The 17,127-nt window shown below is 39.1% G+C and overlaps 1 protein-coding gene across 2 annotated transcripts in view; it reads right to left on the bottom strand.

The window, feature by feature from the left end:
• Nucleotides 1-17,127, bottom strand: part of CTNND2 (catenin delta 2) — a 633,979-nt gene that overhangs the window by 28,211 nt on the left and 588,641 nt on the right. For both annotated transcript variants that reach the window (XM_050971546.1, XM_050971545.1), the window contains exons 17-18: nt 6,453-6,663; nt 3,120-3,204 (exon numbers count right to left, since the gene is read on the bottom strand). In XM_050971546.1, the coding sequence (XP_050827503.1) occupies nt 3,120-3,204; nt 6,453-6,663 (296 nt within the window). The remainder of the gene's footprint in view (nt 1-3,119; nt 3,205-6,452; nt 6,664-17,127) is intronic.

Here is a 17,127-nt window from a genome sequence, read left to right as displayed (position 1 = left end):
GCTTGTAACTTAAGCAGTATTTCCGACGAGCTCTTGCATGATGAAGGACCTGCAACTTTTGGGGTGGCTGGCAACTCCTTCATTTCAAGACTAAATTAATGGCTTCCTCTTAGTCTGTTAAGCCTTCTTTTTTTTTTTTTTTTCCCTACAGTTTTAGGACCAAAAATATTTATGCATTTTATAACATTTCCTTGTTAGACTGTGTTAGGATAGTGCCAACTTAACCACCCCAGGGAGCAAAATTGATTTTTTCCTGTCAAAGCACAAACCTACAGAGGACTACCTAACACTATTGCCACACTCACAGATGTCAATGCTGTTTACTCTCTATGTCTTTTCCATGCCAGCCCGGCCTAAAGAGTCTGTGTGTCCCAGTAAAGCCACACCACAGCTTCCATTCCCTGGAAATCCCAGGGCACTGGACAGAACCTGCCAGTGGAGGGTACCGGTTGTGGCATGGCTCTGCAAACACAGTGCGTAAGATATTGTGGACTTAAAGAGCATCCACACCAATCCCCAACTCTGGATTTCTGTCAGTGCATTTTATCTTCTGCTGGCTGTAGGATGTTCCTTGCAATGTTGAGCAAAGATAGAAAAATGGAAGAGGTTTTTAGTGTTTTTGCTGATTCAGTCATACTTTGACTAAATATCCTGACTGCTACTGTATCAGGAGTAAACATGTATTGCCTTCTTTGCCCATTAATACAAAGAATAACACTTCTATTGATTTTACAACTTCTTACTTTATTGTGAACATGCAGCTCTAAAATATGCCACAGTTCAAACTATTTGGTTATATTGTTTCTCAAACAGAAGACAAGTGTTGCTGCTTTCACTTAACTATAATGGGATGCTTGCAATTTCCTTGTATTACAATACAAAATTGTGTCTCTGTTGGCCAATTCTTTGAAAGCAATTGTATAGATACTTTGGTATATGGGAGCAAATTGCTGATGGTTATGCAATGGGATTTACCTGCACTTTAAAAAAAGGCTGTGCAAGTGCAAGATACTGCAAAGTGCTGATTGCATTACACTCTACATTCATTCATTTTTACTGGTACAAATATATTTTAATGGGAGGAAACAAAGATTGCATTAATCCAGTATCTTTATATTACGTAACTAATATAAAGACTGACTGACTATTAGTATAATGCAAACTGCTCTAATTTTCCTATCATAAAACCATTGCCATTGCCTTCCAAGCAGTGGTTAAACTAGACAGACAGCCTAAACGTCAGCCTTTTACAGGCAAGTTTAATAAATATTATAATTTTATAAAGATAATTGCATGTACCTCAACAAAAAGGAGTATTCAAAATTAACTATCTGAACATTTTTATTAAAAGAAACCATATTTATACAAGGCTTAACAGCATATATAATGGCATGTAATTAATATACAAATATGTAGGAGAGACTGATCTTCATTTTAAGGTTTTGTGTAGGAGTTAAGTAATATAGATATTAATACAATTCTCTTCCTGATAATATAGATGATCTGCCTGCTGTGAGTGTCAGGTAGCTACCTCTAAAGTTAGCCTGCCCTATTTTCCATATCACAAGTATTTGTGGCCATGGAAAATGCTCCTGTAAGCGTGCAAGATACTTAGTACCTGAGCATGCTTAGTATATAAGTCCATCACCACAGTCACACCAGCAGCCAACAGTGTCTCTTATGTAGCAGTAAACTCAACAGCCACACAGCACAAACATTATTACCTCCTGCATGGAGCAACCCCAGAAATTGCTTTTCCATGATGGCATATATATACAGACAGAAGGCTGGACACGAGCCAGATATTGTAAGAACCTCTAAGTGATTATGGTGCAGAACAGCTCAGCCTCTACAGTGCAGCCACCCACAAGCACAGAAGTCAGGCTATGCACACTTCCAGTGTGTTACTGCCTTGGATCATGAAAAGCCTGCTCATGTTTGTTCCCACCTCTTAATGGGACAGTTGAGGACCAGCTTGTTACTTGGAATGTCTCCACATATGGTATCCCTAGGGCTGCCAAGGATGACTGAAAATACTGGAAATGAACAATGGGAGAGACTCAACAATCTTCCTCATTCCTCAGACTTGACAAAAGCAGGGCTGAGGCATGCAAAAGAACAGCATTTCACACAGAAGGTCAGCTTCTGCCAGCTTGAGATTCGGTGCATACATTTCATGTAACTAAGCTATTTTTTGTGCTGAATACATACTACACAGACCACACCACTGTGAACCTTCCCTCCTTCACAATCCTTATGCCTCAGCCTTACCTAGGGCCTGAACTGAAGATGCCACATGAAGTCTTAGCTTTCTCTGATGAGATTCCAAATACAAGTATCACTTACATAAGATGTGATATTCCAAGCAAGAAGACATTGAAGAACTAAATCTGCAGGCTGATACTCGCATGGAACGTAATTCAATTTGGGAATATTCAGCAAGAATTACTGTAAATGTTTTCACTTACTAAGTAGACACTTATGTTAAAAAAGCTATATAGAATGTTGTTTCACAGTGTTGTATTAATCTACTGCAATTCAATTTCAAGAGGTTAGCAGGCCCGTGGCAATGGCATGGTACTATGGACTCAACAGACTGAAACCCAAGCATGTGATGCCATTGTCTGCTGGTTGATTAGAAGCAAAGTGACAGGTTTCTGCCCAGCTCCATATGTAGCTGTTCCCTAAGCACCTCTCCTTCAGATACTCTTGTTTACAATCTCATGAGGAAATTTGGGAGCTGAAGGGCTGGAAATCTGGTAATCTCCTCAGAAACAGGAGAAGGTGTAAGAAAGACTGTTCCAGTAGGAGACCTTACATATGTTTGTTCAATGATCAGAGGATTTCACTCTCCAGGGCTGTTAGATCCAGCACCTTTTGTATGAATTTACTTCAAAATCAAATTCACATCCACTCTTCACCACCACACATATTTTCAAAGGGCATTTTTATGTTAAAAGTAGAAATTAAGGAAAAAATAAGAACTCCAAGTATCTGAAAGTTTAAACTACAAGTGAATTTCCAGTTACATAAGCAAATATTTTGGTCTAAAGTCTCTCAGCCCCCAAATCTGGGTAACAGTATGAAAGATGATAAATCTAGAAAAACCCAAGCCTTACCTTCTTGTAGAGACTTCTCAGGTCTCTGTACTGCCACATACTATTGAGGACCTGAGATGCTGCTTTCACCACTTTGGGCGAATGCCTGTTACATACATACATTAAAAAGGGAGAGAGAGAGAGAGAAAAAGAGTGAGAAAGAGACTGTTAAATAAAGGACACCATTCATTCCAATTTTCAGATGCACTGCTACAGATTTAAACCCACAAATGAAGTATGTTTCAAGTATACTGTAAGATCTTTGCTTGGCATCTTGGAGACCAAGATGTTTTTAGGCAAGGGCAATATATCTTATCTCTATAGTACTAATCAATCAGTGAGGGGAAAAAAACTTGTGCATCTCAATACACACAGGGATTTCTGCTGAGAGCATAATAAGAGGAATAGGAGGTAGCAATTGGCAAAATTGTTGAGGACCAACTGGCATTATGTACATCTAAGATATGCTAAAACTTTTGGCACAAAGGACAAGAAGCAGAATTTCATTCTTTGCAAGGTGCTGAACTCTAGCTCAGGACAGTGTGCTCAACTCATTTAGCTCTTCTCAGCACTGGCCAAAAGAAACTCTAGATGGGTGATGAGCACTGGTTTTGAAATGCAGAGCCAAGGTGCAGAAATACAACTGATTACAAAAAGCTGTGATAAATTACATTAGGAATCCAAATGTGGACTAGGATTTTGCTCACACCATTATCCTTTAATGACAAGAATACAATGTGGTGTTGAAAACCATGTAACTTCACATGGTATTTCTCTTCAGAGAAGTTTTGAAAGAAGATCTAAACTATTGTTGCAATCAGCTGGTGTCATATAATCCTGCTGGAATAGGTAATTAAAAAATCTAAAAAAACCCCAAAACCAAAAAGGGGTCAAATAGAAATGGACCAGGAAGATAACCCAGCCCATTAAGGAAGCATACATTGTGCAGGATCAAAAATACATATAAAGCAGTAGAGCATTAGAAAACCTTGCAAAGGCCAAAGTCCAGGAGTTTGGGGCAGTCATTGAGGTGATTTATGTTTTATTCAAAAGAGGCATATGGTTTGAAACATCAAAGAGAAACCAGAAAACCAGCAGCAATCGTAAGTTGCTGCTTTGGGCAGGGGCCAGGCTTTGGTTCATTCTGTGACTTCTGAGAAGAATCAGTGGTAGGCTGACATGCAAGCTGGTAAAGTGCTGTTATGACACAACTGGTTTATTAATACATTTCCCTAGTAATTTATTTGGTGCTTTTTTCCCACTTCTATTCCATTTCTCACCCAGAGTAGAGCAGTAGGTGGGTAATTGGTGAGTAAACAGGGTTTTGATAAGCCCTTTCAAGCATAATTGTTTCTATTATACTTGCAGCTGTACTGGCTAGTGGGTGCTGGTAAGCATGGAGTAACCAGGAAAATAACTGTGCCAACCACTCCATGAATACTGAGGAGAGGCAGGAGCTATGTGAAGCTGATATGGGCTTGGCCAATATAAAGAACCTTATGAACACCAGTTCTCTCATGTAGTCATACAGAGAGACTGTTCAAGCCCTGGGCATATTCCAAAGACTATCACACTACTGGCACTGATACACACCAGGATGCATGGCCAGTTCAGTATCCTGCACATTCAGAAGCAGTTGCTTCATACTGGACAAAATGACTTCATACAGAAGTGATTTAGTGCATTAAAGTGAGCATGTCAGAATTTTCTATCAGTGCAACAAACAGCAATTTTGGTTTTCAAACAATGAACTACCTGTAAGAAACCAAACCAAACCAACAGCACACAGTACTGACATTTCTGAAAGCTGAAAAATGGAACTTTTACTTAAGATGGGCATTTGCAGCACTGTGTGTTGACAAGTTTTCTTGTTCTAGAACTGTGTAACCTGTAAAAATAATAATACAGGACTGCAGGTCAAAGTGCTTGAGAGGAGGGATACATATCATGACTTGGAAGGGCATTTTGGAATTACTCTGCTCTAGATCAATTAGAGATAGATGTCTTTCACAGTTATGACTTATATTCAGACAGGGAATTATGCCCTTGGATCCTCCTAAAACTGCCCATGATGCTTCAAAAATTCCAGACTCAACAGGTATTAGTATTCTTTACCAGATACTGAACAGGTAGACAGATGCATTATTCTGAGGAAATACACATTCAACTTGAGAGAAATGGATATGAACCTGCTAGCAATGTCAGTACATTTGATCTAGAAAACATAAATAAAAAATTTAGGTAGATTCAATAATAACAAACTGCAAATATAATTAAATTGGCAGAGCATGGGAAGCTCCCACAGCAGGAATCACATACTTGGTCACACTACTTTTTACCCCTTACAATTTGAATGCAAGAATGTTTCAATAATGAATTTGGTATGAAAGGAAAAGGGTGACAATAGAGGAAAAGAAATGTGATTAAATTATATTGGCAATGCTCTGATCACAGAGGCGAGCATAAGTTCTCATACCAAATGTAGGGTGCATAAATCTTTCCTTCAGGTTGTGGCCTGGCTTTGTGGGGCTCTTTAAGAGCTCTGATGCTGCAGTAGGCTGTGTGATGACAGCTCCGAGTAGGTGGACTGATGGGTTTTGTACACTACAATGAAGGCTTTTTGTTTTCAAACTGCCATAGTCCCATTGCACTATACTTCATCAGGTTGACAAATATGAGAACCAGGCTATCTGTTTTAGGCAAAAGAAGGATAAAGAGTGAACTCTTTGTGAAGAGTGTGTACATAGCCAAACAGACAAGATGAAACCATAGCTGTTCTGAAAATGTCACAGTTGTGTGCAAGACATTTTTTTGCCTCACAAAGCAGCCTAAAGGCTCTCTCAGAAGCAACCAGTCAGAAAATCCATCGATCTGCTACCAAGCTGGTGGCAGGGAAAAGGGTGCTGTGAAGAGGGACATTGACTTAAGATTCTTCACTCCTAGATCAAGAGAAGCAGTACCAGAACTGTGGTGAGGTCCTTCCTTTCAAAGGATCCCTCCACCTGCATGTCATGCCTTGTGCAGGGTGCAATCCAACCACTCTGATCCCTAATGATTATCGGGATCTTCTGCAATTGCTTAGAGGTAGGGGTTACTGTAGATAATTACTCTTCCTTAAAATGCACACGGAGTGCACTCCCTGCACCGTGGATGGCACATTCAAAAATAACCAAATCAGAGGGAGATTTTTGATACTGGCATTGTTTGTTTCTGGTCACCCTTCGCACTGGCCACGTGGTATCTGCTGAAAGCAAAGGATTCAACTTGCGATTACACAGAGAAGGCAAACACATTCAGGACTAGGAATAACTACTGGAGAGGTTAAAAAGGTGCAAGGTGATTTGCAAAACATACTTGTCTCCTTTACTCTTAGATATGCCAACCAGTTTCTCAATGCCGCCTGCATCTCGTAAGGCCTTGGCATTCTCCATGTTTTTAGTGATGACTTCGTGCAGGGTGCAGCAAATGGCAGTAACGGTGTCATCAGACATGGCCTTGCTCGCTGAGCTGTTGCTGTTGTTAGCGCCTGGCAGTCGGTGGACCAGATCCCTCATGGCATACTTGCCTTTGTTGAAAGAAAACAAAGGGAGAATTCAGAAGGTACAGCAATAAAGGGTGACGGAGAAGTACAGGGAAGTATTAGTATTAGAAGACTAATAGCACCATTTGCATCATTGCAGGCAATCTAATTGGATACTGATATTAATTTGGAGCAAGAGATATTTACACGATTGCATGTTCAAGCATTTCACACATTACAGACTGTTAATACCTCCACACTGCACCAGTCAGAGCATTCCGATATGGCCACATCACACCCGTAGGAGAATGGAACTGTGATGGTAAAGGCCAAGTGTATGCACAAAAATAACCTGAATACCACAATTCACAGAACATGGCAAGTCCTCATCTCCCACCAAAAAACTCACAGCTTGTCACCATAAACTGAATGTGCATCAATTGTTAAAACCACGGCAGTGAGTGCAAACCCAGTGATGTTGTTATTTGTAAAAAGGCCTTCTCTGAAGACCTCTCCCCTGTACAAGGTTAATTCTATTCTACATGCAGCAATTGAAATAGCTTTAGTAGTGTTTCTTAGACTATATTGCTCAAGAGAATACCACCTTTTTCACACATCCTTAGTTGTACGCACAGTACCGATGAGAAAAGGAGTCTTTCTGACATCTATTCCAATCTGGCCTTTTGCAAGGATTTAATGAATAAAACACTAACCTCCAGAACTTAAAATCTCCTAAAATGAAAAGAATTTTTAAAATGGTCATATCAAACATTTAAATAAAAAGAAATTCTGTCTATTATGTTTGGGCTTGATGATCTTTTCAACCTAAGTGATTATAAGATTATTATAATTTTTTCATGCTTAAATAAACAGATTTCTTTTTCAAAATTGCACTTAAGAGTCATGCAGTGCTTGTAAAAATAATAAAAAGCCAGCTTCTGAGAATATATATATATATATATGGCAGGATTAGCAGCAGCACAGATACACAAGAAGCCTCACATCAGTTCCAGAGGATTGCTATTATGGTGAATGCTCAATTCTTCAATGTGATAAAGAGAAGATTAGAGAAGGTGAAGGCCTATGGAGTTATTACAGAGGTCAGTGAAACAACTCTGAATCACCTTTAGTGCAGATGTGCTAGGAATTTGCATACAGCAATCACCATGAGTGTATCATGCAGGATGAAAAGGACAGGAAAATTGGGAAATATAAACATAATTAGTAATCTAATCTACATTGCATTTTGTGAATGATCAGGTATGATTATTGTATATAATATGGTAATTTAATCAGATTTTTTGACAACTTAAAATGTTTACGCATAGTGTTTATGCATACTTATTAAAAATCTTATTTCTGAATTCATAAATTCAGTTGTTTGTAACCATATTTGAAAGCAGAGGCAAGAGGAAAATCACATCTTTTAACTATCAGACATTGAATAATTTTTATTTCTCACAGTTTTGCCTGATGTGGTGGAACTACAGTCAGTCATTTGAACAGAATATTCATAATACAGATAAAAACTTAAATTTCTCTACTGAACTGTTAAAGATTATCAAATAGATTTTGTGGTAATGTGAAAATACTCAGTCTATATTTTGTAAAAACAGTCCTGATGATAAAAAGCATTAGACTGTGTACAAAATGTGTATTGTAGGATTTCAATTTTTCCAGTGTGCTGCAATACAAATACAAACCCTGTCCTCAAACATTTTTATTTCTTTAAACTTAATATTTAATTTACTTGCACTGTAATGATTTTAGGCAATATTATTATTATCAGATGTAGAACAGTTGTTAGCACCTCTTTCTCTTTCAGAAATTATTTGTTTGAGCAAACTGGAAATCTTTTCCCCCACACATTTATGAAACAGAGTTGCAGAAAAGTCTGAAATGCTATTTTCACCTGCATCTGTCTGTTCTGTGCAACATGAACACATTAATAGCTGTATATCACTTACAGTGAGTACTTCAGTTTGCAACACATATCAAATTAAGCTGGTGTTTCAAAAAATAAGCTATCATTTGATGTAGCTTTTACTACTCTAGTCCAGTGTCTGCCACTGGTTGGGAGTAAGCACAAGTAGATAAATCAGATCACTGAGACTTTTCTGCTTTATACTGTGCACACATCCAGAATAGACCAATATCCCTTTTTCTTTTTGGACCTCACTTAAATTGCAACAGAGCATCTCAGCACCTCAGTCCTCTGGTGGAATCAGTTCATGATGATAATTTCATTATCAGCCAAAGATTACATCCCAGAACACTGGGTGTAAGGAAATCTGGATGGCTGCCCCAAGCAGATTTCTTTCCTGGAACTGGTCTAGCATTCCAGGCAGTAGTATTCACACCAGTACACGTGCCTAGACACACAAGATACTTCTGACAATAAATAAAGGCTTTAGAGCTACCAGGGAAAGCTCAGTTGGAAAACTTTAACAGACACAACCAAGCAGGTTATAAGCATTCTGGAAATGCCATTGCTCAGCAGTTCTAACAATTCTGCTGTGCACACCCTTCAGTAAGGCATGAGAAGATCAAGTCAGTATTAAATATTTCAAAACAAGAAAACAGGCTTTTTATACACAATGTGTAACAGTGGGATAGTACAGCATTCCTTATTCTGAGCAGTTGTAGTAATTCTAGCCCAATATTACCATTTGATTCTTAATCAGAAGCACATTTAAAGTAAAGTATATTCTGAGTGGTTTTGGTAGGGTTTTTAAATTGCTTTCTCCTTTCTCCCCCAAGAATTGCATCAAATTTAGCCTTTGGATAGCAGGTACCATAAGACTCATATTTTGTAGATCTAAAATCTAGTCACTGTATTTCATCTGTGGTAGCTGTGCAAGCTGGTGTCCAGTTTGGAGAGCTCCCTACCAGAACCTGTAATGTCAATGCCAGCCCCCCTGCCAGGAGTAGCCTGTTGGGGATACAGGCCTCCCTCTCCCTGCCCTGTCCCCAGGAGGCAGCAAAAGGCAGAACTGCTGCTTCCAACAAAGCTGCTCACTCATGTGGGTAAAGAAACTGACCACAATCCAACAGGCATCATGGTCAAGGAAACCAAAATGTCCTTCCAGAGGTTCACCAAACACAGCTGGCACACCAGCTGGAAGAAGAAGGGAGTGGCTGAGATACAGAGTTGATCCAAGTCACTGTTCACGTGGGTCTTAAAACCTATTAAGGAGTGTAACTGTTAGCAATTTTTCTGTGGTTTAAGTACTTCAAGCACTGTGTTAGCTGTGTGAAAATATATTGAACAAAGCAGGGAATTTGCCTTAATATAGAATGAAGCCATGGAAGTTGAAAGTCAAGTATAAATAAAGTATATTCTTTATAGTGCAAGATGTTTTTCTAAAACTATCCATATAGTTAGCTAATAAAACACTGCAGGACATTCACAGAAAAAAACCTCTGTTAGATATTGGTTAATTTCTCTTATCTCAGTTATGCTTCTACTTCTTTACAACAGAGATGCAGAAGATTCATGTTTTCTAGCATGAGCTATAGAAGAAACCTTGCTCTACAGTGGTGTGAGTGTGAAGTCCTCTCACAGGTACTGTTGCACCAGCCCAACACAACTGTGATCCCTGACTTCTGCACTGGTGTGTGTTACATTCTGCAGAGCATTTGCACTTAGAATTTTGTTTCTCCATGTTAAGAGCCTCTTCTGAAAGCAGACTGAAATGTGTAATGGAAACCAGTGTTGGAATGTCAGCAAAATGTTATCTAGCACTACTATTATCTAGCACCACTAGTAGGAGAGCTGGGCAATTCAGCTGGCAATACAAGAAGCCTCCCTGAATGGAAGAAGTGAGAACTGATGGGGATGCTAAGAAGAGAGGAGGATTTTTGTGAGGATTATATTAAAATTAAATAGCCTTGTTAATTTTCATTAGGGGCCATGCAGAACTACTTTAATCTGCAAACAAATTGATTTTTAAAACTTATTTTTTGTATTTGAACAACATTATACATTGTAAGACCCAAAACTGATTTGAAGCTTTTAAAGAGGATTTACATAATATGATTAAACATAGCCAACAGCTCGACAAGGAAAAAAGAGAACTTATTTATTTGTCCAATTCTACTCTTAAAGAAAGGAAGAAAGACATAAAATAGACATAACAGGAAAGGGATTATCTTGTGGGTGCTTGGAAGAGCATTTTTCTGATACTACATATTTAAAAGTTATTTTTCTAAGATAAGACATCCATCATTTTCATATTAAGAAGGTGATTCATCTAACAGCATGCACGAAGTCTTTGACTGTAAGAGGATAGCATCTGCTTATTATTTCAACAATGAAGATTTAATGTCTTTTCCTTTGCATGATAAAAGTCTCAGCACCCTAATGCCTGCCTCCATTACTTAATGCAGGAAAATTTTCACATCAGAGAATCAAATAACTGTCCTAAGAATGATTCTGCCTTCAGAGCCAAACAGCACAGCAAACTATTCTTCTGGCAGATTAAACCAGAGCAAAATCATCACAGATAAGGTTCTACTTCTGGAAATACTTCCCTACTATTGCCTTGAGACAAATTCCCTGCTGTTGTAACATTGTTGAAACCACTTCCATTTTCACTCACCTCTGAATAATGCCTTTGACACATTGGCAAATTAATTAAATAGTTGTGACATGGTTCCTAGTTTGAGAGTACAAGATTAGGAAAACTGACCTATTCAAGAAACAAGACATCCAAACAGATATTAATTCCAACAAAGACTCCTGTCCTAGAAATAGATCTTTTTCTATAAAAGTAATTGTTCACCATTCCTCCCCTCCAAAGATATTAATTAATTTATATCATGTAGCTAGGTAATACAAAAATGGAAAAATGCCATCATACTTTCTTGTAAAGGTGCAGATATCCTATCCCAGAACTACTGGTGCCTGTATGCCAGAATATATCTGAATTTTCTTCTCTTCATGCCAACATGTGCACTCCCCTTAGACTTATGTGGTTTTGGGCACTTTCACCACCCCTGTGTTTTTAATACTACTCAACTTCAGTGTTTCACAGACTTATGGAAAGAATATGACTGGGAGAGCTTTTATTATTACTTTCAATCATTACTTAAGAAATGTGCCAAAACTGTCAACTTAATTTTTATGGAACAGATTTTGGTCTTAAGTCAGTGTGTTACTCAACTGGTAGTCTAATAAATTAGAATGTATTCATCATATGTCAGCAGAGGCAGAAACATGGCTATATTTGATGATTCATTCCTGCACCATGCTTTCCCTGTCAGATACCACTGTTCTAAGTGTAATATATTACCACTACTGGCACCTGTGTAGCCCCTGGAACTCCCTCACAGTCCAGCTGTTGGTGTTCCAGAGGAGCCCTGGGCATACTCTGAGCACTGGAAACTTTCTAGTGCATCCTGAGGTGCAAGAGGGGGTGTAAGAGCCCATAAAAAAAGAATGATTATGCTTATTGCAATATGTAGCAGACTCTGGACTTCGACAATACAAGTTATAGTGCAGGCATCAGAGCAGCAGTCAACCTCATGACATTCTGGAGGGGAAAGGTGTGTTAGTTTGCATAAGGAGATTTTCTATCACCAGAGAAAGACTCAGGGAGAAAACTATCCTGAATTTTAAAGACAAAATAGGCTCAGAGATAAGAAATGCTGTCACACTGGGTCTTAGAGCCAAACATGTGTTTTTATTTTGAGGGGCAGAGTTGGAAGCAAGCCCAAAAAGACGAAGCAGGGTAATGCCAGAGCTGCTGAGCCAGGAGTAAAGGCAGCAGATGGAAGGAGACACAAACCTATATCTTTCAAAGCAAAAAAGACTGCAGTACTGAGGTTGAGAGACACTTGACCCACTGAGTAAATGATTATTCCCCAGACTTTGGGGAGCAGCAGGAAAGGTGAGTGAAGAGTAAGAAAAAATCCACCTTATGAGGTAATGTTGGTTTATAAAGGTTTGTAACCTTTTGAAAGAAGGTTTATAAAAGAAGACAGAGCAGCACAACCTGAAATAAGGGTCATCAGGCAGCACAGAGTTTAATGCCCTCTCACTCACCACTAAATGACATGACTGTCTCCAGACAGGCTTTCCATTGCAACCACCAACCAGTGACTTTGCTCTCCACCTGACTCTAACATACAGTCTGTGGCAGTGCCTGCTGCAGGGTACCTTGCATGTGAGGGACTGCAAGCCCCACATTTTGCATACAGCAATGCTCTCTTCCCTCCCTCTGGGGCCCCTCATTTGGCATGACTTCAGCTGTGGACAGAGCTGGTTAATGATACTCCAAGGTAGGGTCTACTGTCAAACCCCCACGGCCTGGCATGTGCTGGCTCATGGTCTGTGATGCTGCTCATCACAGCACATCTGCTTCTTATTCCTGAGACCACTGTGCATGAATATGTACTGAAGAAGAAAGCAGAGAAACTCTGGAGCAGTAGGACTGAAAAGCATGCCCCAAACAGCATGAGACCAACCACTTCTAGCAAGTGTCAGAGAATGGATGATTCTCAGTCACTTTGGGATGGAAATGTAAAAAAAAAAGATCAAACCATTTTCAGGTAAATAGGGGGAAATTTATGTGTCCAAACAGATGGGGGCAATGTGGTTTCAAATTCCCTTGAATACTTGAGATACCTGTACAGGTAGTAGACCTAAGCTTCTGGAAAAGCAGATGTAAACAAAATTGGATACCCTTTGGTCCTTAAAGTTTAATGCTTATCTCTAGGCCCCTAGATATCATTCTCAATGTTTGGCCAGAAATGTTGACAAGTCTTTTTACTTCTTATGTTAGTGACATGCACAAACATTTGTAACCTCTGGCACTTCAAAATAAATACATATTGCACTACATAACGGGAATTGAGTATAGTACTGCAATTATCCCTATCCTAAAAAACTATCACCTCAGCCAAATCATTTATAAAGGAAAGAGTGATGAGTTAACTTAAATGTGTTTTAGTAAGCTGCTCAAGCCTTATGGGCTGGAAGCCACTGTTTCAGCTGCTTCACATTAAGCATCACTTGCCAATTAAGTTTGGATAATGAGAACTTTGAGCTAGAGAACAATACCAGATATAATTTCCTTGCTGGTTCTTTTTAAATTTTAATTTTAAGAGTCTATAGAGATAAATTCTTTTTTGAGAATAAAGAAAGAATAAAAACCATTACACACACATGCCCTCCTGTGCCCCCAAGGATCCAGGTGCACTTTGCTGATGGCTGCTGAGACAGAACAAAGAATCAGGTGGAGGTCTCAGATTCCCTCTTCACTTCAGATAAATGATACCCACTTTCAGTTATTCACCATCTCTGATGACAGGCAGCAAGATTTCCAGACATAAGATTGGTATTTGTTATGGACCACAACAAAGAGGAACAGTATCTTCCCAGATGCATTATATGCAATGTGTCAGTCACTGGTTTTCTTTTTTTAAAAATCTTTTTTATCAAGAATAAATTCAGCCATCAGCAGTGTAGCATATAAAGCCCTACAGGGAGCAGGAATAGTAATCTTTTACAGTTTTAGGGAAGAAACCCTCAAACTACCACAGAGTGATGAAAGCATGTAGAACACCAGTAACTGCGTGGCAATGTCAGTTGAGATTTGCTTGTAAAAGAATCAAATATCTAAAAGGGTAACCAATAAAGAAGCTTTTATCTTTTGAAAAAGATTAAAGATGTTGGTTCTATATTTTGAACAAGGTATGAGGAGAACAAGGAATGACAAAGGGCACATCCATAACAAGGATGAAAGAGCAGTATGTATAGAAACTATTAGCATTGCACAAAGACAAAAGAGAAGCACTCTGGTATTTTGAACCCGAACATGCCGTGGGAAATCACAACTGGGTGCAGTGCAATCACCACTTTTCAGCAGTATGCTTTCTCAGACCCTTCACAGATTTTCTTTCCTGTAAGAGCATTTTCACCCAGTTACCTTCCTCCTTCAGCCCCTCTGAAGCTTCTCCTTCTGCTTCCAGAAACGTAACTTTTCCATGTCGTATGTTTCCTGCCTCCCTCTGGTTTTTCTTGTGTTCAACTCATCTTCTCAGGGCTAACCCCTCTCCCCTGTACTATATCACTAATAATTTTTCTTCCTTAAGCTGCATCCCCTTGAACCTTTGGGTCTTAACTGTGAAGTTTTCATTGTCCTTTGCCATGCCTTGTAAATCTCTGCATCTGCCTTGTTTGCCAAGCTTTTCCAATCCCTCCTCATTTTGTTTTAAATACCTACACTTTGATGGACAGCTAGATGCTGCTTTTGTCACAGCCCTGCATTTCCAGCCCCACCCCAACTCACCACAGACTCATGCTTTTTAATGTTCTGAACTAAAGGACATTTTAGCTAGTTTGCAAGCACAGATTTTAGACTCAAAAGTACCAGTGTGTTTAAACACTATTGCTCTTGTACTACTCTTGTTGCCTCTCTTGCATATCTCAATTCCACAGCCAGCTATTTAATCTACTTCTAATACTGATTTTACTCCTTTCTCAATGGCTTTATACCAGCAGTTATTGTAAAACCTATAGATTGAGGAATCTATAGGGCTCTTTGGCAGACCATAACACGCTGATTCACGTTCTAACACGTGCTTTAAAGGCTACATGCATGTCTGCACTTTGCATGCAGCAGTACTTCTGCTGGCTCTGCCGGAGGTAATGCCAAAGGTAGAGAACTGCACTGAGACCCTGCTGAACATCTCTGCCTCTCCCATCTTTGCTGCTGTCCTTTTGGCAGTTTTCATGAGATGCATGCTGCCTGCCACGTGGATTTCTGGGGCTTATATGTTTGCAGCAGAACAGTCAGAAGACTAATACTGAAGTGGATTTATGTGTACCATGGCCAAATGGATTTTCTGTTTCATAACAACACCTCTCACCCAGCACAGTGGATGGCTTCTGCTTTGAATGTTCATCCATGTATCAGCAATCCTCCCTCTCTCATGCTGGAGAAGCGAAGCAACCGTCAAATGCAACCCAACTCAAGGGTGTGCTCTCTGACTTGCAATCTGGTTTATGAAGATGAATTTGGGAAGAAGTGCAAGCATTAATTTGTTGACTGTCTCACTCATGCTGGGACTATAAAAATGAGTCAGTTCAAGTTCAGCGTGACCTGTCTAATTATCTACTGACCTGGTATGCCAAACAACTGCTGGGTCCACAGAAGGAGAAAAATCTCCACTAACAAGACTCTATTTGTCACCCTCAGCAGTGAAGAAAGCAGATTTTTTTTAAGGCAATCAGAGGCATTGCTACTGTTCTGCTGTTTCTGCTCTCTTGGCCAGAAAAAAGGATTTGAGTAGTGGCTTTGGCTGTCTCCCTTGCAGACTTAGCTCTGGAGGGTTGTCTGAGAAGAAAAATGACAACCTCAGGCTTAATTGTTGTTGGACACAAGGAATTTATTCTTGCATGTTTGGGTTTTATATCCAGAATGGATGGAGTCCTTGTGTGCAATAACTCAAATAATTTCCTTTCTAATTAATTTTGATTGCATTTCCTGCCAGGTATACAAACTAGAAAATGCGTGGAGAGGAGTTGTGAGCCTATCTATTGATTCAGGTAGTGCAAATATATCCAATTAACCAGCTCCTTTACACACCAACAGATCTATTTCTTAGACTGAACTGTCATCTTTCCTTTCATCTTTCCACTAGCCCAAGGTAAAAAAGATTCTGCAAGGGAAGTGATTCCTCAGTTTAATTGCTGCAGGCTAAGTTTTCTGATTACTGGAGCTGGTTTTAGTCCCTTGCTATGCTCTTCCCTGCTCCCTGCAGAGAACAGAGCTTTTGGAAAGCTGAATTTTTTAGAAACTATAGTAGTTTAATTAATGCTATGATTAATCACTGATGCTAAAATGCTTCGAAGAGGAAAAGTACTATGTGAGAGTTGAGTGGAATTTTAGTTTTATCTGCATTATTTTCTGAGATAGGATAATATTTTGTTAATAGTCTGATTCAAGGGACTTCAAATTAGGGCATAATGGAGAAATAAAAATGTTATCTATTTTTAGAAAAGGAAGTTTAGGCTTCCAGATCTATAGCCTGATCCAACACCCACTGAAATTAATGAGCCTGTCTACCAATGTTAAAGGGTATGAAATCAGATGCAGAAAAAAGTAGCTTTTATTTTCCACTCTGATTTTTATTTTGTGTCCAAAACAGAGCGAGATTCTGACAGGGGAAGGCAGAGGAAATTGCAACTAGATATTACTCTGTTTTAAGTGTCCATGAAGGAATTGCAATTTATTTGCCACTCTTTTCTGCCTCATGTGCTAGAATACTGCCTGAAACTCAAGAAGAAATTTGTCCCAGTGGTACAGTCTGAAAGACTGATTGTTTTTGCACTCTTTTATATACAACACCATGGTGAAAACATGAAGATTCTTTTACTTCATATTTAGAGAAATAAAAGAGATCCTCATGATCTACTGATATTAAAGGTTAAATAAAAAGCAAAAATGTAATACCTGTAAATGTATTGGTTCAATAAACAAAAATCTTGGTAAAGTGGTAGTG

This window comes from Serinus canaria, chromosome 2 (genome assembly GCF_022539315.1).
Source record: "Serinus canaria isolate serCan28SL12 chromosome 2, serCan2020, whole genome shotgun sequence".
NCBI classification, from domain to species: domain Eukaryota; kingdom Metazoa; phylum Chordata; class Aves; order Passeriformes; family Fringillidae; genus Serinus; species Serinus canaria.
Note: the sequence above shows the minus strand (reverse complement) of the source record. Positions and strands in the feature narration are given on the sequence as shown.